This window comes from Falco cherrug, chromosome 4 (genome assembly GCF_023634085.1).
Source record: "Falco cherrug isolate bFalChe1 chromosome 4, bFalChe1.pri, whole genome shotgun sequence".
Lineage (NCBI taxonomy): Eukaryota > Metazoa > Chordata > Aves > Falconiformes > Falconidae > Falco > Falco cherrug.
Window position 1 is genome coordinate 102,816,192 of NC_073700.1, and position 18,112 is coordinate 102,834,303.

Here is an 18,112-nt window from a genome sequence, read left to right on the forward strand (position 1 = left end):
CAACAGAGTGTAAAGAGTGGCAAAAAAGGAAGACTGCTTACAATAATGAGGCCTTCCCTTGTTAACACTCTCTCAGTCTTTCAAAATCAGAAATTAAAAGAATGAAAGGGCTCTGCTATAAGCAGTTTGCTACACCCATATGACAAAAACCACCATCAGCCTTCAGTTGTGGCCCCTTTCTTCGTTGTCAAATTAAAAGACGCAACAGTGAGCCTCCTCTCCATTCTTTCTGGCCACCAGTTCATGCAAATTACGGAAGACCAGTAGTCTTTGCTTAGCAACAAGATTTCGTGTTCACTACTGATCACATTAATGATAAAGTAGTGAATATTAACAAATCTACTGGTGAGAAGAGATGCCCTCCTTCACTGACTCATCCATACAATTTAAAATCTCTGAAATAAAAAGAATAATGCATTCATCTAACAGACTCACTAGAAACAGAAAAGGAGCCATCAATAATACTGCTTTCCAGTCCACACCTCTGACACTGAAACCCAGGCACACAACAGTAATTTCATGCAAGGAGAAGGACTGCTAAATGTACAAAAACATACGTATTTCTACTGAGCCATGAAACTTTCACATTTGCTTCCGTCTTAGACTCATTCTAGTATTTTCTAGAGCTAGGGTTAGTACATGTGAGCTGTCCTGACTGCCGTGGGACACAAAGAGCACTGGTGAAGTGTGCTGGACTGTCAGCCCCTGAGCCCCTCCACCTCCCAGGGAATCACACAGCTCATTCAGGTAACTGCAGAAAAGGTTATCATTACTTACAGCAGGATGTCCAGCACAGTAGGTGTAGCTAGCATGAGACTGGTAGTGCAAGCTTGCTCTTGGAAAGGTGTATGTATTCCAAGCAGGTTGGCTGCTATTCCACTGGGAGCTAAAGCCAGGGCTCATGGTCACTCTCGATTTACTGTTTTGGTACGTTCTCACTGTGGAGCTGGACTATCAAAAAAGAAAGAAATGCAACGTAAAAATAGCTTTTAGGCTAAAATACAAACAATGCAGCTACATATCATTATTGTGCATATACATACTGCCACATGGTCTGGAACAAGCTTGAACGTTTCCTGTAAGGAACTGAGAAAAGCAAAAAATTGATTCCTTCATAGATATCGGTGAAACAGCTATGTCACTTAATGCCCAACAGAAAGACTGATGCCTGTTAGACTTCAGGCTGTGATGTAAATCAAATGGGAAATGGGTAAGTGATAGAGATAAGGGGATGTCCTGAAAATGTGCAGAGGGTGCAATCCTGCAAGATTAATAGGTGAAATGTCCATATTTGTTTATCACAATGAACTAAATACTGACATTTATTGAGCTTCTGATCAGCTATGCCCATTTTACAGTAAATGGCAGTTTGGGGCCCGTGTTTGGATACATTTCTTGAAGTCTTGAAATCCCATCTAGTGGCTAGGTAAGGCCAAGCCGTCATAAAGCTACCCCTGCATTTCAAATATGCAACCTTCTAAACAGATTATGAAACATCATGACATTTTTTAATTATTTAAAATGCAGAAGAAAAAACCCCAACAAAATCTTAATTTATTTTTTTAAGTTAATTCAGTAACTTCATCTGAAAGTAACCCAGACTACGGATGTCTTTCTTGATCCACTTTCATTCTTTCTGGCTTTCTCTCATTTTACTTTATTTTGACTGCAGTTCTCTGCTTCTAGTCCTTGTTTTATAAAAGAATTTCCTAACAAATGCTTCCACTGATAGGGGTGGTTTATTAGGACAGAAAAAAAAAAGTCAATTTTCAGTAAGTGTAGAAGATGTATTAGAAGTGGATGCATTTTTAGCAGATATTTAGTTTGGCCTTCAAAGACACACAAACATACTTTTTCCTCCATATCCTGTTCTGCATTTGGGTTTTGCTCGGTTTCTTTTTATTGGCAAAGGTGTTCTCAATATCCCATGCAAATGTCCCACTGACTAATTGTAATTATTATTAAACCAAAACTGTTCTTATTCAAGCATTAAATTCACAGTGACCTTAGTAATACAGTGAAAGCTTATGAAATATGAACACAAATAATATTTCTTAGAAATGCTTAGAAATGTCCCTGTTAGTAAATTGGTGCTATCAATTTTAAAAGCTATATTCAAGAATGACACTTCATTTATTTTTACCCTCCTTTCAAAGACAAGTCTTGTACACAATGTATGCAGCATTAACCGAATATCAATATGGGCCACCATCGAACAAGGTGTTTCACACTGTCCAAGACCATCCTTGCCCCGAAGTGCTTACAAGATAAATGAGGTCAGGGAAAGGATGAAAGAGCAGAGTCTGATGCAGAAGCAGAGAAACAGCTTCGTAAACATCACTTTCAGTTTCATTTCAATGCTTGAGCTCAGTTGCATTGGGAGAGGATTAGTGAATTGGAAGGGAAAGGGGATGGAGAGGAGATTCACAAAAAGGTTTCAAAGACACATTCTAGCTATAAAAATATACACCCTGTACAATCTTTCCAATTTTTAACACTGTATTTAGATGAGATGGTTGTAGAAACTACAGACCATGCTGGCATCGGCTGAACATGCCCTCTTTATTTAATTTAATTTTCAAAAGTTTAAGTACACAAAGTTTGCCTCGGTTTTCAATTGCTGGCTAAGCTTTAAGTTCAAGAAAAGGCCAAACAACTTCCTGCGCGTGTTTATTTCCTGCACCACAGCTTAGGAAGCCTGAAAAGAGCAGTTTCCGCTCACCAGTTCTCAATATCTCGACAGATTCGCCTCCCGCCCCCACCCCTAAGCACAGGATTCCTGCGGCGTGATTTCTAAAGATTTAACTTACGACTAGCTGAACACAAAGCATATGAATGAACACTAAAACCCACACTAAACTCTCATTAGTCACTGTGTGTGACAAGTGGTTACTTTGTTCTTACAAAAGGCTTTAGGGGGAAAAAAAATCTGCCCCTACAGTTAAAGGGGCTTATTTGAAATAAATCTTTTTGCATGAATTTAAATTATGACAAATCAAAGGAAAGAGGCTATGGCTAGAGCTAGAAAAAAACTGAAGGGTTTTAATGTGGTTTTTTTTCTTGGTTTTTTTTTTCTTCCCTTCCCCTTTTACCCTCTTTCCCCAAGGAGCAGAAACTGCATTTTCTTTCTTTTGACATATTACTTATCTTTCAGATCACTCCTCAAAGACAAACCTCTCTTTCTGGGCCCTGGTAGACTTGCTTCTACATAAGAGATGAAGGCTAGGTTTTGTTTCGGACAGATCAAGTAGGTTTTTAGCCATAATGTACTTCTCCATGTACATTTCTCCCCTTTATAAATACCAGGTATTCAAGCGTGGCTGCTTATTAATTCTTGAGGAGTTCATCCCCGGCCGAATATTCTGTGAATATTGAGCTGCTGTATCCTAACAATAGCTTTGCTCCTTCCTATTATTTCTGATGGGTCTGCATTGTATGGACCAGTGGAAAATATCTGTGGCTGATGGGATGTGAAGATGCATTGTCAGCTGTGATAATTGTTAACTGATTATTTTCACTATGGCAGCAAACTCCACTACAGTAAGGAGAGAGAGAGAAGCTATTAGCACTATACAGATGTGCACAATACCTGTTCCTGTGTTAGAGAAAAGGAGCAAAAATAAGCCTGTTTTTTCAAAAAGCCTGCCTCAGGTGCTGAACAACCTTCTGCCTGTTGACGGAGTTGTGTTTCATGTTTGTGTGCTACACGAAATGCCTCCCTCTATCTGCCACCGTGCTGGAGGCACGGCTCAGCCCTGGTCCTAACTCCAGGCACAGCGATGAGCCCCTCTGCCCACTGTCTGCCCCTCCACCCAGGTCCCACCTCATGGGGTGTGCGCGAGCAATGGTGAGCCATTGAGACCGCCGAGGATGTACTGGGCATCCTACCCCCGTGCAGGTCACGCGAGACTCAGAGGTGGGAAATGAGACCCCACGTACCCCGCTCCCCTCAGGGTGGCTGTGGGAGGAGGTCCCTGCAGGGAGAGCCCTCTGCTCTGAAAGGCTTTGTAGGGGGGCTGCTATTTCTGGCCCGATAAAAGCTTCTCTCTTTCTGCTGGCCTATCTACAGAAAAAAACCTAAACCAAATCACCCCAAAAGTCAATACACAGAAACACTGCTGGGATAACTGGCTTTGAAATCTTGAAGCTATCCAGACTGTCTGTCAGCCAGAGAACGGAGACCTCTGCACTGCCAGCCACCAAGTCCTGGGACAGCCTGGCCACCTCATGGCTCTAATCTAGGGTGGCTGGGGAGCTACGAAATGATATCAGGGACCCCAAAAGTTGATGCATTGAATTCAAGGTGTTCTCTGAACAAGCAAACATCCCCGCAGCCTTCCCAGCTCAGTGCAGAGGCGCCTGTGGGAAAGACCCTGGGCCAGCTGTGAGAGCTGGAGGGCAGAGTGGTGCTGGCAGCGCAGGGTGCAGGGCAGCCTCTGTGAGGAGAGCCTGGGGCTGCCCCATGCCACACACAGAGGGTTCCGCGGCTCCCACCAACCCACCACAGGGCACGGCTGAGCCCCTTGGCCAGGATGGTGGCACCTCTAGGAAAACGTATTCAAGAATGGGCAAAACGCGGCTTGGGAGTGAGGAAAAAAGTGAGAAACATCCCTGCAAGCACTCAGAGGAGCGCAGGAGGAGGGTGAGGAGGCTCCCCTGGTGAGCCCACCTGGAGCAGATACAGGACAAGGTCCATGGAGGATCCCATGCTGGAGGAAGCGGGTATGTCCTGAAGGAAGCGTGACCCACACTGGAGCAGAGGAAAAGTGTGAGGAGCAGGAAATAGGAGCTGTTATTCACCATCCCCCTGTGCCAGCTGGGGTGCAGAGTGGGCACAGGCTCAGGAACGGGGGACCGAAGCTGAGCCTGGAAAAAAGGGGTAGGGGGGAGGTATTGTCTTAATTTGCCCTATCTTCTCACTATCCAAACTTATTTTCCCTGGCAATAAATTCATTTTCCCCAAGTTGAGTCTGGTTTTGCCTGTGATGGTAGATGCTAAGTGATCTCTCTGTCTTTTATCTCAGCCCACAAGCTTTTCCACCTTATTTTCAGACCCCATTTTGTTGAGAAGGAACAGTGAAAGAGCAGCTGAGTGGGTGTCTGGCAGCCAGCAAAGGTAAACCCACCACAAAGTGGCAGGTCTACAAGCTTTCATTTGAGATTTGAAAGTGCATCTATTCCCCCCTAACTCTACTGATTCCTCCAATAAAAGGTATCATCTCTCCTCATAACCCTGTCTTATTTATATCTTTTAGGCTGTCAATGGTAGCCCAATGCTGTCACTCCTGGGACAACCTGATCAGCTTTTCTCAGAAAACTTCTCCAGAAAATTATCAGATAACAACAAAAAGAACCATTGCCCTCCTTGTTATGTTTTGCCAGGAACAACAGACACTACAAAGCTAGAAGAGGATTTTCTTTTCCTTGAATAACTCACTCCAGTATCTTTATACCCTAAAGGTCTGATGCAATCTAGAATCACAATCAGTAAATTTTAACTACCTAAGCATATTTTAAAATATGAACCCTTTTTCCTGTGCCTTAATTTCTCTGGCTTATAAGTATGGATAATCTTACTCTAAAACTCCTAGGCTAACCTTTTCCTCATGTTTGTAAAAGTTTTGAACATTTTTGGACATAAGCATGAGTGAAGCGCAAAGTATTATTAGTATAATTACTATTTCTTCAGCTTAACCGCTTTCAGTTCTTAGTACTTTTGATAGCTGATATGTGAAGTCTAACTGGAAAAAATAGAACCTAGTATTTATGGAGCACTTTTTATCTTCAAAGCACTTTGCAGATGTTAAACGGTGACAAAATGTTTTACTAGTGCAAGACTTCCAACTTTTCAAGTTTATAGTAGATAGAAGAACTAGCAGCCACTCCTTCCTATTTGTATGTGAAAAAGGCATACCCTTCGACTAGGACATTAAGCAACAACAATAGTTCTGACATAGTCTTAGTCTCCGTGTCATCACACCCATGGTCTCCACTCTTTTGCAATACAGTGTCATCAAGCAGCAAACTAACAGGAAAAATCTATGCTAATTTTTGAAGTTCTACATCACATCAAATGCAAGAGGGACACCCTTCTGCCAACTCTTCCAAAATGTGATCATTATTGTCTTTGGCAGTCCAAATGAAGAGAGAAGGTCATATATTCTGCTCTAAGTTACCTCTCTACTTACACTGACTTTAAAATAAAATTAAAAAAAAAAGACAACAAGTGGGATTAAAGAGGTGTAAATGACATCTGGATTCAGCCTCCCATTACCCCATTTTTTAAAAGCAACTTCCCAGAGCTATGATGTCATTTTCTTAGACCACATAATTTGAGCTGCCTCCAGTCCCTTGGATTTTGGATACAGAATGGTTCCGTCTTCAGCTGCATCTTCTGTGTGTTTGTGGGTTTGTTGTTTCTTTTCTGAAAGGAACTGTGTTTGAAAGGATGTCCACTCTCTTCCCCCTATCCCTTCAAGGGATATGACATCCCTTATTTTGGATGTCAGAATGATTACAGGAGTTGGGAAAGGCCAAGCAGAGGAAGTGCCATTCTAGAGATACTGTTTAAAGGAACTCTATATGCCTGAATGTGGATCAGACCATGATGCAAAGCACGGTCCTACGCTCTTAAAAGTTTGGACACTTTACAAAATACTACCATTCCCATAGAAATCAAAGTTTTCCTATATTCTGGAGAAGTCAGAAATGAAAAGAGCTGCCCTAGAACTTTATTGCATGAGCTAAAATGATGCATTTGGTTTTTTGCTCAGAGAAAATATGAAACTGGCAAACCAAATCTGAAGTTACTTCATCACAAAATCCACCTGAGACACCTAAAAGATTTTGGTAATGGTGAAATTGAAGAGTGAGGGTCTTTTTGCTTTTTAGGTTGTTATGAAAACTGAAGATGGAAGATATTGCAGATTTCAATTTTTTTTTTAATGGCAGGAAAGAGGAATTTTGTGCTGCTACTTTTCCCAACATAATCTTTCACTATAGCTTGCAAATCTTTTACGGTCTACAACCAGATTCCATCTGTTTCAGTAAAAACTGAGCTCTTAATATTTGGCTACTGCAGATTTCAAGTTTATCGAGTTTGTCTCATAACCTTTATGAAAAAACTTCAGAGACATGACCAAATTTAAGAGAAACATTGTTTTTCCAGACATGGGGTTGAAACTCAATACACTGTACCTGGAAAAACACGATCAACTGAGAGAAGCAGCATTCCACTGAAGCCACAGAGAAATCATGAGGCTATATTTCATATCTCGGCATACATGTAAGGCTATAGCTCATCCAGTGGATCCAAGAGTGCTGAGCGCTAGCCCAGATCATGCCAAAACCCCAGGCTGTGCAGCCCATCTGACCCCTCCCTGTAGGTGGGAGAGGAATGCTCTCCGTGGGCTAGCTTTGCTCAGCAGGCTCCCTACCAAGAGCGTGAAGGGGACCCAGGCCTGCAGGACACAGCTGGCACAGCTGGATTTAGAGCTGTAGGCCAACAGGAATGCTAAGCTGAGAGACTTTCTAGGATAGGACCCAAATTATCTAAATAACTCTTGAGGAATGTATTCTAGAAAAAGAGTCAGGCACTCATTGTTATTTTTCCCCGGAGTTATGCCTTGAAAGCAAAATATATATGGTTTTCACACTTTTTTGGTTAGGACTGCTGTCATTTCCAATGACTCAACACTGTAATTCATGTTGTACTTTTAACTGTTACTTGAAACTTTGAAATCCTAGGCAAAGTATGAAATATTGCTCTCGTAGTTACAGAGGGTGAGCAGGGGAACTGAAAAAAAATCAGGCCTTCACGGTTTGAGGAAAAGGCCATGAAGAACCTGGTTTTCTGCCACCTTATTATCCACGCCAGTGCCAAGGGGCGAAGAATTAGCAACAAGAGACAGGCCAGTGACAATTCAGATTAGCCTTAAAGTCTTTTGGCAACCCGTGGGGAAGACCTGGGTGCTGCTCTTCTCTGATGGGTTTCAGTCAATTTTTGCACACATGCACCTCCCAAAAACCATTACCACCAGCAGCATCTCGGCAGGCAAGCTCAGTGCAAAGACCAAGTAAAAGTCAAAAGAACTGTTCCTGTGCTTCAGACTGATTTCTCCAGAATAAGAAAAGGAATTTTGCATGCATAAAAGAAACTTGTATTGGTTTTGTTACCCAAGTTGCACCCAGCCATAGGCAATGGGGACACTCATGCTCCTGGGCTGCCATTTGTGTGTCTTCTACAGAAGGAAAAGTGAAAGGAGAATTTCCAAAAGATATTTTTTTGTTTGTTTATCTGTATTAGATTATTTGCAAAAAGTATACTAGGATTAAAATGTATGTTGTTAGATGGAATTCTTATATGTCTGGTATAAACCTTTAATTTAGGTTTGAACACAGCGAACATTTTGACTCCAAGTCCCCTCCTCCTTCACTTTGACAGAGTAAGGGCACGTCAAAGTTTCTTCTGTTCAGAATATTATTTAGTCAATCTGTTGTGAGAAATTTAAGTCTTAACAACCTCAGAAGGACATTGAATATAACCTTGTAATGGCAGGTCATTAAGTAATTATTTTCTGAAAATAAACTACACTAGCATCTGTTCAATTTACTCCAGTCTTTTTTACAACACCAAGGTTACACTTTAAAGTAATGAGCACGACCTGAGTGTTCCTAGTGAATTCCAGCAAGATAGCACTGGGTAAGACCCCATCACAGATGATCTGCATAGTTCTGATTTCTAAAGAAGTCACTCATATAAAATAATCACTCACTACAATACTCCTATGAACGCACATACAGCTCATCTGTACAGAGTGACTGGAGAAAAGAATGTTCTTCCTCCAGGAGCTGTCGGGCACACAAGTCACAGAGGCAAAGAAACTGAAGGGTAGGATTTGCGCCAGGTGAGAATGTCTGATGGTGAACATTAATCTTAAGAAAAGTTGTTGATTACATAGAAAACATTTCATTATGTCTGTGATCTTGGCAGATCTTTGGAGGAGTGTTTTTACAAGGTCTAAGAATTCCTCTCTCATATGCAACAGTTGCCACCCTTGAAGTCTTTTCTGCGAACTATACAGCAGTATTTGGGACTCAGCATTCCCTTGGTAAAATAGAGGACACAAAGAGATGCTGCAAAATGTAGAAAAAAAATTATTGTGATGAGTGCATTTCCTAGAATCACACTCCCAGGTACAGAGGGCTCTTGAACTAGTTTTGCTGTACATCAGCAAATCACTTTTACCTAGGTTGTGGGTTTTTTGTTGATTGGTTGGTTTTGGTTGGTTTCGGGGTTTTTTTTGGTGGACCTATGTACTGCTGTCTGAAACACAAGTTCAAGAGCTTTACTGATTAATGACTGATTTTAGCATTTACCTGTCTGATAAATTGGGGCTTTTTACAGACACCTAAAATCTTTTGTGAAACTCATTATATTTTGATAGTTTGGGGAGAAAAATAATTATTTCATTAACACTTGAATTCCTTCCCCTTTTACAGTACCCAAAGGTATGTTTCACTATGTTCTGCAGTATCTTAATGTTTTTTCTGATGTATCTGTTTACTACATGTATATTGAACTGCTCCCTGAACAATAAATCAACCACTGTCTTGGATACAAAATGATTTTCCTCACGCTAGATCTGCAACACACAACTCTTTTTAGACAATCCCAAGAGTAACAACTGGCTGACAATTTAAGCAAGTCTGCAACATTAACCAGCGAACGCAATCCAGATTCACATACCAGGGAAGAGGGATGCTTACGAACAACCCAAACCCAGCCATGGCACAACATCAATTCTACAGTTCTACCAAATGAGAAAAAGTCAGATTTCTTTCCTCAGCTGCAGCAGTCAAAGCATCACGTGCATATTACAAGTCTCCATGTCCACAAAACGCTTACTTTACTGAATGCAATGCAGTTATGAAATGCATTTAGCCACTGGAAAGAATTCTGTAAATCCTGCAAAGCTACCCAATGTGCCACTCCGCAGCTAACTCCTGTGGATGAGCCTGCATGCTTTTGTAAACCTCACTGTGGGATTAGGACATTTATCAATGCTATGATTTCTTTCCTGCAATGTTATATCTATTGTATACCAGGAGTTCTGCAGGTGCATGATTTATCCATCCTGTCATTAGCTACAATACCCTGCAAACAGTTTTTATTTTCTGCTGGAGAAACAAATACTCCTCCCGTAGTTTCTTTTACTGCTGACAGGGGAACAGGCTCTTGCTCCCTTGACAACAGAACAGCTTGCTTGCTTGCTCTGACCAGGGAGTTATAATTTTCAGTTTAACAATCTGAAGCTCAACATCATTTCTTATGGAATTAAGTAATATAGGGAAAATTATAGCTTACTTCTTTTCAATATCACACCTGAACTGTCATTATCTGTTAAGCACCAACATGTCTGATCACTTGAGGGATGTTACAGACAACACAGACCCTAAGCAAATGTCAGATGAATCAAACATACAAAATTCTCTTTTAGGATGAAAACAAAAACTCAATCTGAATTTTCTTACTGGGATTAGGGTTTGCCAGAGATTTCAGTTTGGCTGAAAATATTCAATGAACTTTTTAAAAAGGAAGGAAGCAAACTGGATACCCAGGAAATCCAGAAATGAAAAGCCATTTCTTACTCAGTGAAATCATACTCACACAGGCCTTTCACTCAAATTAAATATTCATAGAACTGCATATATTGTATATGACACGTTCGAATGTGAAAAGGCTAATATCCTCTGGCTTTTCCAGACTCAACTAATCCATTAGAAATGTAATAGTCAGTCGAACCATTCCGTGACTTCAGTAGGGTGTAACAAAAATAAAAGGGAAAGCAGAATGAACTACAAAGAGTAGAAGAAAATAAGAAGAAAGACGTATCCAAGACCAGCTCTCAGGGTACTCAAAATCAATTTCAACTGCCCCAGATATCTCTTGAGTATCAAATACAAAACAGCAAAACATGCACACGTGGCTACAGAGTTGCCTAGAAATGTTGCTTTTTCTTCCCTTAAGCTTTGGGCACTCATGCTGGAGAAGAGAGAGATATCATTAATTTATTGAAAGGGATGAGCAAATTATAACTGGGAAGTCAACTATAAGGTATTCAAATTCAGTGTAGCAAAGACTGCTTTTCCAGTATACATCAATACAAGATTTCATTAAAAAATAAGTAAATCTCATTGAAAAATGACATTAAAAATTCCAATATAAAAGACAACAGAAATACCTAAGAGACAGTGTGTTAAGGCATGAGAGCTTATGGGATTTTGCTTTGTCTTGTTTTCATTCCCCCAGGGAAAACAAAGCAATGAAAGGCTATTAAAATCCAAATAATTCTGCAGATTAATGACAATCATATAGTCTAAATAGTGGGAAGGAGACATGGGCATCAGCAAACAAAAATACTATTAAGTCAATGAAAAACTTAGTGAATAACTTAAATGAAGGAATAAAGTAGCATGAGGTAACACATGCTGAAGGTTTCACCATGCAAAGCTTCTCTGACCTTGGTCAGCACAGCATTTAAAATAATGGAACTACTCATGACCTTAAAGTAAACCATGAGTACAAGCAAGCAGATATACAAAGCTTTGTAGAAACTACTAAACATGGTTCTCTCCTGCATAACTGTCTACTGCACATAAAGCGCTACTACGTGGCTAGATCACAAAAGAAAACTTTGCTCTAAATCATGTCAATCAAATGTTTCTAAATATATAAAACCACTTTTACTTTCAAGTGTCAATGTGAATGCAAACAAGCAACCTTCCCCTCATAGTACTCTTCTTTCAAAACATAAACCACTCCTTATATTCTTATCAGCTAATGATCAAGAGTTTTATGGGCTGACTTGCATTTTGGCCATGCCACAAGTGTTTCAGATTGGCATTTTGTAGCCTATGAATTGGTAAACAAACCAAAATAAGAACAACAAGAACAAAACACCAATAACTTACAGTTTGGTCAGGTTACTGCAGTAAGGAAAATTCATGCAGGTCTGAAAATAGCTTCAGCTTTCATGAAATTACACTGCTGAGAAAAAATAACCCCAACACATTACACATTGAACGGTCAAGGTGGAAAGCAAAGATCTTTTGAATCCTGTTGGAGGTGCTCAAATAAGAGAAGTTATCGACCCTCAAGAGAGGAAATCCAGCTGAGGCTCCTCAGAGCCTGGCATGTGGAGCTGCACTTCTTCACTTAGGAAATACTGACAGCCAGTGGAATAACTCCATGCAGCTCAGCCTAAGGGATTTTTCTGCCCCCATGCCCAATGGTAGAAAGAAGATTCAGATCCTTCCGACTGAACTTCGACATCACAAACCTGACAGGCAAAAGGAGGGGGGGAAATGAAGGAAAGCTTTGCTTTTGTGTTTCTCCCTGCTGTAATCAAAGCCCCCTTTCCTATCCCCAAATGTGTGTTAAAATGTTAAAATCTAGATTTTAGAATGTAAGTACAGCGGTCATATCCAGGCTGCAAGAACCAGATGAGAGATGAGGAACACAGACTGAGGACAAGAGAGAAGATGACCAGAAACCACAGCAGGAGGCTCCAAGGATAAACAGATGCTGCCCTGTCTCATCTGTGTTTTCTGTTTTGTGTTTTTGAGTCTACTTCTCAAAAGACTAGACATGGAATGAATACAGATGGAGATTTCTGTCACATTTGCTCCCAGTTGGTTTAAAACCTCTGCTTCTCAAGTCAAATCCTTTCTAGAGCTGATGAGTGCATTTCCAAAGCCTGAGGATGGATAGAATTTCTTGTCATGCTGTAAGGACACTGGTCTAAAAATGCTAGAGGATTAACAGAAAATTAAACTAATACAGTTACCATAGAAGTTCCTTTAAAGGGTATATTTTGAATTTCATATTTCTATGTCAGTAGATAGTCTCTGCAGCTCTGTGCTTAGAATATGCATTTCAAGAAAATTTGCCATATAGCATATTCAGTCATACGTTGTGTTTCTTGACACATGTGGGTGTCATAACCTTACTGCAGAAACAGTAAAAAACAGTAATATTAATAAGAATTGTACAGAAGCTTACAACATTAGTTATCCTGTTACCTACAAAACCAGTTCAGAATGACTGGTGGGAATAGTTTTGAAGATTGCAAAAAAGTATTTTTAGAGATACATATTTTGTTCAGTTTAAAATGTATTTTCAAACTTCCAATCACCTCTACTTAGCTTCATTATTATTTAAGTGCAACTTTTAGTATCTAGTGAACTGTTATATAGATACTAAGACAGAAAGCTAATGGGTACAGATGTAAAAGAAAAGAATCTTGCCTACTATACTTGGAAAAAAAGGATGGTCTTTCACCTGCAAAGGAGAACTATTATTTGGAAGATCAAAAAATGCCATTAGCTCTGAATCAGGCTTCTGCGACTCAAACTTTCCACAATTTTTCCTGGTGTCTATAACAGAGATTTTACTGCTTCCTCTATCGCACCCTTTGGGAGATGGTATGACATCTTCTGCCCATTCATACAGAACAGCAGCGTCCCAAATCACTAAATCAATCACCAATCACGTAACTACCACATCAATTTTTTGGTCAATTTTCAGTTATACAATGAATATGGAAGTCATTATAACTGGGAATAAACACAACAAAAGACACCGAGAGGCTTCCAGTAATACACATAGATACACGTAAGCATGAAGTGAAATAAAGAAGAACACAAGCAGAATACAGAGAATATTTCCAGCGATGTTTAAATCTATTGGCAAAGCAATTTTTAATGAAGCTAACAGCAGAACCATGAACTGGGTGGATTTAAGAAAGCTAAAGCACAGAGAAAAGCAAAGATGGGGGGAAATAGATTTGAGGAGATGAATCATAATAACAGCGCTTTGCTCCACCTCATTTATCTATGTATATTTACATTTATACATCTATGTGTCTACTACATGAGGGGGGGGGGGGTAATGTTGTGAAGCTATTCTTTAATTCATCAAGATTAAAAAAACACCTTGTTACGTCTTTTTGAATATTCTTCTTAAATTTTATATTTTAAAAGAAATATCTATAAAACCTCTGCTTCAGAGGGAAAGGTAAATTTTTTTTTCTTAACTGACTGTTGCTAAGATTTTATGTAACGTGGATGAAAAAAAACACAGGAAAAAAGATGATGTTCCACAACTTAAATATGGAAGAAAAGATCTATCTCATATTCTAAAAACTAGATGTGTTTATGCCCCGAACTCCTCTAATTTTAGAAATATCTGTTGTAGACTGTCATTATAGCCAAATTGTTTGCAGGTGCTGCTGCACAATGGAATAGTCATAGATAAACTGTTGAAATATTTGATGGCATTGTCAACCTGTTAACAAAACAAAAATTATTAAAAGGACACTGAATTGATGCTAGTAACACCAAAGTTTGAGGTTACCAATATTTTTACAGCACGCTCTTTTATTTTGACCATGATACAGAAAAACGAATATTTTCTAAGTAGACTCTTCTAGTAATAATTGTTGACTTAGATAGATCAAATTGATAGAACTTGCATAAGGTTTTTTTGCCATCACCTAAAATTCTGATTTGAGTGAGAAACATTTTAATTCTTAACAAGCTCTCTCAAGAAATTATTATGAACTAATGCAAAGAAATGAGTTTATGAAAAGTTTTTATTTTAAAAAATTATTTTTAAGTAGCAGAATGTTTTACTCTAAAAAAAAGAAATATATTATTGTATACCGAATTTAAGAAAAGATAAACAGGAATATAGTTGCTATAAATACAATATGGTAAGTTATGGTAAGGCAAATTGTAAGTAATCATTTGACTTCCTGGATCACCTCTAGCTGACCAAAGGATAGCACACTTGTTAGATGAAGCATCAGATACACTGTTTGTTTCTTTAACATTGGAATCATACACTTTGACAAATTTCTGCTAACTATTCCTCTGCAAAACCTTGATAACTTCAAGAAATGCTGGATGTCAATTTTGTTCTCAGTGCTAAGGTCCCAGTGCACTGAGATCCTTAGACGCATGCATTGCTGAAAGCACAGGATGAAGTCTACTGAAGCCCTCAGGATTTGTTATATTACTAGAATCATACACAGATTTTCATTGGAAAGGCTTAAATACCTAATGGAATTGACCCTGCACTGAAGACAAAAATTTTATTTCTTTGCAAGAACAAAAAGATGGAGACTTAGATAGGAAAGGGGAGATGTTGTTGTCTGTTTTAAAAGGATATACATCTTCATGATGCAGGCTATAAACAAGGATAGAAAGATTATTCCTCTCTGAAAGATTATTCCTTTCTGGGCAACGTATTCCGCTCTTATTATCTACAGGATATCTTGCACCTTGTTCTGAAGCATTTAGCAATGGTTCATGGAACAAGAGATGTTTAATGGTCTGATATGGCCTTGCTGCATCAATCACTGTGATACAGCAATCAAAACCAGACGGTACATACGGCCCTTTTTTATCTTTACAAGAGAATTCCACTATGCTAATCTCTAAAACATATCACCAGATTATTCATTTCTCTCCCTTGTATACTTCCTTATTTAAAAATAAATAAATCAATCAATACAGCCATCATGCAAAATTTCTGAACTTAAGGGAAGTCAATAGTGATTCTAAGTGTTTGGCAGAACACTGCCTCTGTGTGTATCAGGGTTGCAAATCGTAAGGAGCCCTATTGACCTTTTTCTTTTAATAAACTCATTTTTGGAAAAAACACACACATTCATTATGTCTCCTACTTCCTGGAGGAAATATTGGTGCAGCTGAGGTCTAGAGACAGAAGACTCAACAACAGGAGCAAACAATTGAAGTATTTCACTGTCTTGCTTTTTCCTTCAATATTCTTCTACACAAGTATTCTTCTTACTTCTACTTACTTTCTATTAGGGCTAAATTGTTCAAAAGGTGAGTCATTTGCTGTACCTTTAAAAAAATCCACATTTTTGCATGAAAAAGGATGACTGCACATGAAATAAATGGTTGTGTAATTTGTACTTGAACACTTACATTTGCCTTTAAAAATTCAAGAACTTGCAGACAGAGTAGGTGTAACTAGGCAACTTGCATCTAGATTTGAAATTGTGACCAGGTTCAGGCTATTCCTTAAAATCTTGGGTGTCTATTTCAGTGTACCCATGTCTCTTCCATTCTTCTCTTCACTTGTTTGCACACACTTCTTGTGAAACTGTTTTCACTTCTCTTTATTTAGATATTATTAACAATTAAAAGTTAGGTCAATATATGAAGAATTCCCACCTAAAAGTTTATAGACAACGATTATAATTTGACTTTTAGGAAACCAACAAGAATTTACAGTACAAGATTAAATGGGTAAAAAAAGAGTTTGAGGTTTATAATGGCCAACAAATCTTCAGTATCCAAATGACTGACATGAAGGATTCTACTTTTATTAATTGCCTCCAATAAGGAGCACAGATATCTCCACTGATTTTAAGAGCCGATACAAACTTTTCTTTTTATTTTTTTTTCTTTTATTCTTCAAGGTTGACTGAGTTATGTGGATATAGTTATCCATAAATTTATAACATTCTTGAGAAGAGAGATTGTGGACTTTTGTTGTTGGGGTTTTTTACTACTAAAACTTGAATGTATAGGCTGCAGAGTTGTTTCCCTATGACTCACTTTGCATATTATTATTATTATTGTTATTGTTGTTGTTATTATTATTATTGTTATTGTTATTGTTATTATTAATTGTTATTACTATCGTTATTATTGTTGAAAGAAAGCAAAACAGTCACAAGATTGTCATGGCTGGAAGGATGGGGTAAGTTAACTGGGGAACAAGAATTCATGCTGAAGTCCCAAACAGCAGCAGCACAATGAAAAGGGTTTCAAGGAGAAAGCCATCTGCAATGTACCATTACATGCTTCACTGTCACTATAAAACCCAAACGTGCTGCTGCTTGCTCTTCAACATGTTCTTGTAAGCACGCTCTATTAGCATCTTAGAAGAGTTTAGTATTTCCTTAGAAATAGGAAGGTCTTTTGACCTCTCACTGCATTTTGGCAAATAGAAATACCCAGGGGTAGCCCTCCTTCCACTTATTAATTGACAGCTTTCCCAATGAATGCACAGTCTAGGGTTTTCCTTCTTCCTAGTAAAATTTAAAGTCTACAAAGAGCAACGTGTGTTTGTCACCATTTTTTAAAATATCAGTGAAGAAAGTGGTGATAATCTGAAAAAAATCCAGAGATGACTAAATGCAGGTGGAATTTTGGAAGACTGCAGGAAAACAGCTGGGTATACTTCCACAGGGACTTTGTTATGCACAGATTATAAATAGGTAAACATTGTTCTTGCTACAAGTAACATTAAGGAATACTGAGAGCTATACAACTGTGGGACTTTCCACCTAACATTAACTATTCAATAGATAAAAAGCATTACAGATCACAGTGAAAACCAGTAAGTTTCTTCTATTGAACGCTCTCTAAATGTCATAAAATGGCCAAGTCACTCTGGGTGTGTTACCAACATGGGTGTGTTATCTACAATGCACAAGTTTCTTCCTTTTAATGTTACCCCAAACTAGGAAGCACCAGGAGAAGCTAAGTAGAAAATCTACTTCTTTACTTTTTCTTCCAAGAGGGTGCAATGAAGTATCAGCCTGGCGTGAGCAGATGCTAAATCAATTCTTTTTGCTTGTTGTATTCTAAGAGAGATGGTTGTAGCTGGAGAACACAGTTCAGTTGCTAAATTAATATTCACACTGTAGTTCCACATTTCTACCCCGGAATGAAAAAGGTCAGATCATGTGGAGACAGATCTGGGGGGGTAAGCCAACCACTGAAAGGAGAGCTAGGAGAGCTACAACCATGTTGTGTAGTGCAGAGAGTGGAAAGATCACACAATGAAGCACTTTGACTTCTTGCCAGGTATACCCTGTGAAATGAATTTCAAAATAAAGTTTTAAATTACAGACTCCTTTTCTAAGCCTTTGCTGGCATGAGCACTACTGTGGAAAAGCTGTGACACCAGCAATTAGGGATAGCAGAGTCTGAGATATTAAGGGAAACTTGTCAAGCAGAACTTAAAATATCTAAATATTTCTCCTAAATATTTGCTGAAAGAAGAAAT

At 38.8% G+C, this 18,112-nt stretch overlaps 1 protein-coding gene across 6 annotated transcripts in view; it reads right to left on the reverse strand.

Annotated features, from left to right (window-relative positions):
- Positions 1-18,112, reverse strand: part of RBMS3 (RNA binding motif single stranded interacting protein 3) — a 719,214-nt gene that overhangs the window by 499,229 nt on the left and 201,873 nt on the right. For all 6 annotated transcript variants that reach the window (XM_055707003.1, XM_055707004.1, XM_055707002.1 and 3 more), the window contains one exon: positions 778-951. In XM_055707003.1, the coding sequence (XP_055562978.1) occupies positions 778-951 (174 nt within the window). The remainder of the gene's footprint in view (positions 1-777; positions 952-18,112) is intronic.